The following is an 8585-nucleotide window of genomic DNA, read 5'->3' as shown; positions in this document are numbered from 1 at the left end:
TGCGGCGCGGCGCTTGTTTAGCGCGGCTGTTGGAGATGCTCTAATCAAACACCCTTTTCCTTAGTGTGGAGGGATTCCACTCTTCCAAATAAACTCTATAGCTAACCAATGGGTGTATGAGGACTGAGGGGCCCGCTCCACCAATGCGTGCATTAAAATTTTAAAAATTGTTGCAAACAAATATGATAGAAATGAAATGCAGATAAACCATACCAATTCACCCATGTAAGAGAATACAGAGTAGATCCCAAAAATACATTTTAAGCATTCCTTTGACATAAGAACTTAACCCCGAACACATTTATAATGAGCTCCTCAATCACTTGCAGAATTGAACATCTCTACTCCTAAAGGGGGAGTTGATAGTCTTGCCTCACTTTCAACCAACCCAATATTTTTCCTGCGAGCGTCTTACAAGAGACATTTCGCTCCAACGCAAGCAATTTGGGCCCGCCCATTTGACGCTTGCATTAACTAAATCAAATCGGCACTTTTCCAAAACAATGTCATGCATTAACTCATCAAATCTTAAGAAAAGATGAATCAAATCGGCAATTAACAAAAACAACCTCATGCATTAATTCATTCAAATCAATCGACACTAGAGCAAAATAACGTCATGCATTAACTCAATCAAATCAAATCTTAAGAAAATATCAATCGAATTGGCACTTAATAAAACCAACATCATGTATTAACTCATTCAATTCAAATCTTAAGAAAATCTCAACTAAATCCAAACTTTCCTTGCCTTCCACTACTCATACCCAAATGAAATCAAATCTTGCCAAAAAAAATCAACTATAATCATAGTTGGCGGGCCCATTTGATGCCTGCACGCGTTTTTTAAATTTTTCAAAGTTTCATTTTTGGTTTCATTTTTATGTTTTAATTTTTATCACTAACCTAATATTTTGAGCTCGGCAGCTCTACTCTTGAAAGGGCAATACATAGGTCATTTCTTCCTTCGTTACTACCCTCACGATCGATCGACAGGACCCCCTCGATCCCCCTCCCATGGATTTTCTTTTGTCGATCTCCGCCACTGATTTTCCTTCACCAACCCACCAATTTTTTACTCAACGAACTTTCCATGCCCAAAAAACCCGAACTTTCGTATATTCGAGCAGCGAGCCGCTCACCCCCTCCTTGTGCGAGCCACTCCTCTTCTTAGTTACCCTCGCACCTACTATGGTTCATTGCGTCGCCGCCGCATGGTTGCTCTTCGACCAGCCGCGCCTCCTGCCGCTCCGACCCCCACTGACCTCCCAGCACGCCGCCCTCGGGCCACTCCTTTCTGCTCTCCTTCCTCGCTTTCCCTGCCAGCCGCCATCTTGGGCTTGGCAAACTCAGCGGTCGTGGGGCAGGACTCAGAAGCCACATCGACTTGGGCGTGCGGCGGCGATGACTTGGGTCGAGCGGATGCAACATGGGATGTTCGGCGCGATGCGCATCCGCAAAACGAAGATGGAGGGCCATGCACCTGCTGGTGCGGATGCTCACAAGCAATTGGGAGCGGGACGGGATCGAACTCGAACTCAATGCAGCCGAAATCTGGCTTCCAGCACACCTTGTTTGGCAGCTACGTGGTCCTGGCCATCAGCGATGTTGACGTATAATGTGCTGCCTAGTCTCTTCCATCAGATCGGTCTTTTGGTTGCATTGGCTAGAGCATGCACTTCTAACATGGTATCTATCGCAAGTCGATCCAAAACCCTAGCCGCCGCCGCTTCCGCACCTGCGCGCCGCCCCCGGGGCGGTCGGCCTCCATGACCACCGCCGGGGACTGTGCCGCCCGTACTTAGGGTTCGTCCGCCGGCCGTGTTGGCCGGCTGCCCTAGAGTGTCTTTTTGCCCGATCCTTTAATCTGGGTTTTCTCTCTCTCGCCGGTCGCTTTGATCGGTGTCTACTTTTTGGTTTTCCGGTCTATGTGATCCGGTTTGCGTCGCCCACTGCCGCCGTCGACCCCGTGCGCCTCTACTCCAACACCGGTGTGATCTCGGACTCCGCCGCCACCGCGCCTCCACCGAGCGGCGTCCCCGACCTCGCGCGCGATCGGATTGATCACCCGCACGCCGCCGCGATCCGCCTCATCTACGCCATGCGACCGACCTGGCCCGTCGGTTGCGCGCGCCTTCGCAGGCCCCGTGAAGACCGTCCCGAGTTCAGCGCGCCCCTCTACCTCATGTGCATAGGAGGTGAGGTAGAGCACCACAAAGCCCTCCCCTCGCCGGCCAGAGAAAAACAGAGCACTGTAGTGCTCTGCTCGCGGGCGAGGGGTATATATAGGCACCTCATTGGTCCCGGTTCGTGGCATGAACCGGGACTAAAGGGCAGCCTGTGGTCCCGGTTCAAGCCACCAACCGGGACCAATGGTGGTGGGCCAGGAGCGAGGCCCATTGGTCCCGGTTCGTCCCACCAACCGGGACCAAAGGAGCCAGATGAACCGGGACCAATGCCCCCACGAGGCCCAGCAGGCCCCTGGCCTCACGAACCGGGACCAGTGCCCCATGGGTCCCGGTTCTGGACTGAACCGGGACTAATGGGCTGACCCGGCCTGAACCAAAGCCCTCTTTTCTACTAGTGGATGGGGTGAGTGTGGAGGTGACGGAGAAGTGGTGAGAGAAGGACATGTGGTGGAGCCGGCAAAGGGGGTCGATGGGAGTTTATATCACCGCACTCCGGCGGGAAACGAGAGGGTGGATTTGCCATGTCTGAGTGGGAAACAGATGTGAAATGTGGCGGCGAAGTGGATAACCGGCTACGGAAGCTGCAGCCGTACGGGCGACGGTGCCATTGACCGGTCTACGGGCATAAGGAAGAGGCCAGACTGAAACTCCCTCATGCACAAGCGGTTGATGGATGACGCGCCCTCCAAACCAACAGACCAACGCTCTCAACCTCCAAATATGAAAGCTGGCGGGCCGTGTTTGAAGAACGCATTAGTAGGGGCATACGATGACTCTGCTAGAGTGATTTTTTCAAAGCAGAAACACCATATTGACGATTATTATGCCGATCAGCTCGATATCGCGACTCTCTAGAGTTGCTCTTAGTTCACACGAGTTCCACACACCAGCCCTGCCAATAGCATTTTTTTTCCTTTTTTTGAATCGCTGGATGGCATTTTTTTTCGTTTTTGCATTCTCCTCCCTGATCGCACGTACGGCCTCGGCCACGCACGCTTGGTTTCAGCTCAGCAGGAGAAGTCCGTCCCGTGACGTACCGGCCGGCCGATCACGCGAGGGAAAAGGATGGCGCGTGCATTATTGTAATGGGATGCTGTTGGTGCGCAGACGAGCGCAGAAGGGCAATAAATGGCACGTACGTGCGGCCGGGGAATACGACGGGAGCCCGTGCGGATGCGTGTGTCGTTTGCTCTAGAGTTAAAGTCGGCCGATCGGGAAGACCAGGGCCAGATTTCGATTGGGAGCGCGCGGACGGCAGGCAGCACTTGGGCGGCACGTACAGCGCGCGCGCGCGGCGGCATTGCATGCGCACGAGCTGGAGCGCGATCACTCACGTTTGCTTGTACGGTGCGTGCAGCGGCCGCGCGCCCATCGGCATGGATCCGTGGTTTGTGCCCAGTATCCTGCATGCCCGCGGCGGACGTGTGCCGTGACGCCGTGTGGTACATCTAGCGCGAGCTGCCGGCGGGAGAGCATCGGTCGGCGCGGCTTAATTTGTTTAGTCGTCGTCCGTGATGGGTCATACTGGTAGTATACTATGCGAGCACAGGCCCCGCCGCACGTACATTTGGGCGTCCGTTTCTGCAAGAAGCCTGGGGCGCGCGTGCGTGTGCATGTTGACATACCGGCTGATCCCGAGTGCTGGCCCGGCATCTCGTATGCCGGCCGATCGATCGTTGACTGGACCTGGTAGCCTCGTGTCACCCAGGCCGCGCGCGGCTCCGGTGCCGGCTCTTCGTCCTTGTCCCGACCGCCGCGCGCACGCTCGGCGGGACGCCATCGTCCTCCATGTGTTTGCTTCGCTTGCCCGTGGCGTGCGTGGTGTGTGCCCGTCGTCGACCCACCTGATCCCACCCGTGCACACACCACGCATGTATGCATGCGTTTGCCCGACTCCCGAGGCCGCATGCATGCGTGCGTGCTGCAGCTAGCTAATCACTGAGCGTTCGGTCGACCGGTGTAGGTACTGAGCGTACGTGCACGCCTGGGCAGCCGGTCTATGTGTCGCCCCGTGGGTGGCTGACAGAGGAGCTAGCTGGCTACGATGCGTGCGCCGCGCATGTAACCAAAGAAGTTACCAAACACACACATCCAACGTACGTGCGCGCCTTAACTTCTTCAGCGGCAGCAGTTATTCCGCCTGCTCCCTTCCAGTCCTTCTCTCCAGTCCTCACTCCAGTCGTTGCACGCTTCCGTGCCACTCTTCCGGGCGACGTAGGACGGTGGCGGGGCCGCTACGCGTTCCACGGGCTAACGTGGTTCAGTGCAACTCCCGCTGCGAGCTGCAAGCTTTTCCAGAGGAAGCCGCGGTGCAACGCATGCATTAACTGCCTGCACGCACGCACGCACGTATGGTGTCCATGGGCCATGGCAAAGCAATGGCTGTGTCTCCTGCCGCCCAAGCACGGACGAGGAGGGTTTCCTCTCCTGGCTTTTGGGGGGCCAGGCCAGAGCAGAGCAGAGCCTCCTGCATGCATGCATGCATTGCATGGGGAACGCACGCACGTACTCCGTACTTCGTGGACGGAGGAAACTGCGACGGGATGACCAACCCGGGCGTGGTCTGGTCACCGTGCCTGCCCGCCATTGAATTTGGAGGAAGGCGCCCGCGTCGGGAATCTCGGCCTTCCTGAGACTTTCCGCTGCCGTGGCAGACGCGACAGTGAATTATGGAGGGGAGGCAACGAAGAACGCTACCTCCTGCAGGGGAGATGAGACCTACTATCTATCCATCGATCTGGCCCAAGTTTATTGTGTACGTACTGGCCGTTGCATGCTTTGGGGTGCATCGATCGTCCTTTCTTCCAGCTGCACTGCATGGCACGGGCGAATACTGGTAGGAATTTCTTCCAGGAATGAGCGATCGGAGAGTTGGAGTAGATCGCTAGCTCAAAGTGTTGGATATGAACCGGCCCATCATTTCGCCATGCATGCATGCACGTCAAGTCAAAATAAGATAAACCAGCGTGATGGAGTTAGCACCAACTGCTAACCACCGCATGCATGCGTGGACGCCATGCATGCATGCATGGTCTCCGGGCGCACTTCCGGGAAACATGGCCAAATAACTACACTGAACACTGGATTAAAGATAATAATAGTATACTACTGCTACTACTACGACCTGCTTCTGAGATAGTAAGGGGGAGTGAATGGTGGTGGCATTTTTATACGGAGACATGTAGTATCAACACCGGTGCTACACTTCCCACACGCTCTTGCATTGCATGCCGTCCAAAACCACTACTGTCTGCACTTCGTTCTACCGGCACCGGCGCTACACTCCTCTCTGTGCCCGGCCTGCATATCGATCATCGTTGCACTACACGATTTCTAAATGGCTTTTCGAATTGACTTCGCGCCTGTCCTGCGTGTCTTCGGTCCATGGTTAATCCACGGCACGGAAGACATGGCTTGTCAGATTTGATTTACTCATATCGCCTTCGATCCCATCGGTGAAGCAGCGAAGGGGGCCAAGAAATTAACGGCTTCTGCTGCACACATACAAAATGCTATGAAGAGCCTCAAAGAGAGTCCAAGTTCAGTCGAAGCACACGAATCTGCTATGCCGGCGAGCCAGACTACGCGCGGCGCCTGGCTCCGGCTGCACTCCTCCGGGGGCAGACCCCGCCGCCGACCACGACCACCTCGGCGGCCGGCGCCTTGTTTTTTCTTTTCGAGGCGGGCGAGATCGATTGTATGGGCTCTAAGACAGGCTCGGCCCATCTACACCACAGCTGCTGCGGCTGGGATTGTTGTATGCGAGCGCGACTTACTATTTGGTCCCACCTCGCTAGTTTTCAGCGTTACAGGCCAGCGTAAATAGCGACCGGCTGCTCCTCGTCTCGCCGAGCTCAAATGGCGGGAGCATGCAGTGGAGCTTGCTGGGCCGAATTTGCGCGGCCGGCCATTTAATCAACCCAAGCACACCCTGTGTGGGGCAGCTAGCTCAGAACTGGACCCCAGTGGTGGAGCTAGCTGGGCCGTAGTTGCGCGGGCGGCTGTTGATTAAAAAAAACCTTTTTTTTCCTGCAATATATTTCATTTTCCTCGGTTGATCATCACACAATGAAACAACCAAACGCTCCAGATAAATAGAAGAGACCACCATGGTGACAACAAAGACAATGCCATGGCATGGCGTTCTCGCAAGAAAGAAGAAGAGACCACCATGCCAAAGACAATAGACAGACAAGCGGCGACACATTCACATCAGTACACAGTAGCTGGAAAACCAATTCAGCTCACAACTTCATAGCAGTAGTGGTGACCACCAGAATAAGTTCAGACTAGCAATGATGCAGCACAGCACTTGACAGAGTAAAAAAGTTTGGATGATTTCTACCAATGCATTTTGGTTTCACAGCTTGATCACACGATGGAAACTTGAGCAGGAAATAATCTAACGTTTAAGAGCTAGTTACTTCCTATAGTGACAACAAAGACTATGCCGTGCCATGACATTCTCGCAACAAAGAAGAAGAGACCACCATGTTATTGATAATAGACAGATAAGCAATGACACCGTCTTAAGATCATGCATCAGCACAACATTCCACAGTAGCTAGAAGCTAGCAGCTTTCATAGTACTAGTAGAGTTTTTTTTAGATGAACAGGGAGGCTCCCCTCCCCGGTTCCATTTACTCAGAATGAAACCAGCGCACCAACTTGTCTTACAGCAGCTCACTAAGAGGAGCAGTTCAGGCAGAAATAAAGAGTACTGAAAGGAAACTAAAACAGTTTTACAGATCCTTAGATCATGCGGCATGCAGGCCTGAAATCGAGAGCAGGTTTTAGTACAGTAGTAGTGATCACCACCATAAATTCAGGCAAGCACTGATGGAGCACGGCAGTTAACAGAATAGCAAAGTTCAGATAATTTCTACCAATGCATTTCACGGCCTGTAGGTACCGGAACCACTCAACCACACAGCTTGCAGAATAACCGCATAGCAACAACATCAATAGCATCGTCAGATAACCTTGGAGCAGCTTGCATTGCGATAACGGGCTAACAGTATAAGAACTTCTCAACGGTCCTCGGGGAAGAGCCATGCTGCCAGATACATCTCAGCGCAGCGCTTCCAGGAAATATTTGGATCACCGGAATGGATGCTGCGAAATCTCATGGAGTAGACGCCAAAAGAACTGTTCTCCTCATCATAGGCATACTCTAGGCAATTATCCTCATCATCATCCAAGAAGAAGATGCAATCGCCTGGCAACCCGTACTGCGACACCGACATGGACCTCGAGCACCTTCGCCCCAGAAACAGCACTTGGTCATCCCCCAAGGTCAACACCTTGACCCACCGTGAATGCTCAAAGTCAGCCTCGAAAACCTCAAACTCATTCTGTCCACCCATAATTTCAACGTCCGTTCCAGGTTCAGGAAACTGACACCAAATCGTCCTGCGTACCATCAGCAACATCCCACCCGATTCAACCAGGTAGAGCTTCTTGGAGGCCTGACTGTTGTCCTCGAACACACCATAATACCATGGAGGACAATCACCCTCGATGACTCGTCCAATCCGACAAACCTGTGGATCGCCGGTGCTATGGTCCTGGCTGATGTTCACCACAAGAAGGTTCTCGTCCTTGGCAATGGCGTACAGCTTGCCCTGGAAGAATGACATGTCTTGGAAATCCTCGATCCGATCATACGCACGTACTGACCACGACAAGGCCCCTGGCTGGCACATTAGAATCTGACTGAAGGGTCCAATGCCAACTAGTGCAGCAACGAGATTTGGCGAGCACAAGATTAGCTTACTTATGCGCAGGTTGTCTGCTTTATTGATACGCATCCATGTGATGTAGAGGTTAGCAGATTCTACGCTTCCGCCCTCTGCCCATTTAGATTTAGCAGACGCATTTGGAGGCCGGAGTCGTACACTTGAGAGAGCAGGGAGCGTCACGGTGGCCCGGGAGAAGGGGTTGACCATGAAGCAACCGTCATCGCGTGAGAAGACGAGCCAGCTGCCACAGACATTCTCGTACCCAGCGAAGCCACAACCAGGGAAGCGGAAGGGCTTGTCGTACATGAGGCTGTAGAAGGTGCCATCGGGGAGTGCCAGCAGCGGCAGCGGTGGTATCTGGAGCTGCCTCGCAGCGGCACGCCACTGCGGGCAGACCGCGGCAAAGCAGGCGCGGTCGGCATACATGGGGAGCAGGCTGAGCACCAGGCTTGCTAGGTCCAGCGGGAGGGCTGACCACGGCGATGGTGACAGCAATTGTGATTTCTTCTCTTCTTCCATCAGTCCTGCAGAGAATCAAAATCATCATCGAATGATACGGTAATTGAACATAGCAACCACCGAAACGGGCCAAGCAATGCGTCGAACACCTGGCGTGCATAGCCAGCGGACATGGAGGAGAAGGCCTGAGCGAGCA

General features: G+C 53.7%; 1 protein-coding gene across 1 annotated transcript in view; it reads right to left on the bottom strand.

Annotated features, from left to right (window-relative positions):
- Nucleotides 1-6663: 6663 nt before the first annotated feature.
- LOC123183119 (uncharacterized) overlaps nucleotides 6664-8585 on the bottom strand; it is a 2223-nt gene continuing 301 nt past the window's right edge. The window contains exon 2 of the mRNA XM_044595859.1: nucleotides 6664-8462. Within this exon, the coding sequence (XP_044451794.1) occupies nucleotides 7220-8449 (1230 nt within the window). The 5' untranslated portion in view covers nucleotides 8450-8462 and the 3' untranslated portion in view covers nucleotides 6664-7219. The remainder of the gene's footprint in view (nucleotides 8463-8585) is intronic.

This window comes from Triticum aestivum, chromosome 1D (genome assembly GCF_018294505.1).
Source record: "Triticum aestivum cultivar Chinese Spring chromosome 1D, IWGSC CS RefSeq v2.1, whole genome shotgun sequence".
Classification (NCBI taxonomy): domain Eukaryota; kingdom Viridiplantae; phylum Streptophyta; class Magnoliopsida; order Poales; family Poaceae; genus Triticum; species Triticum aestivum.
Note: the sequence above shows the minus strand (reverse complement) of the source record. Positions and strands in the feature narration are given on the sequence as shown.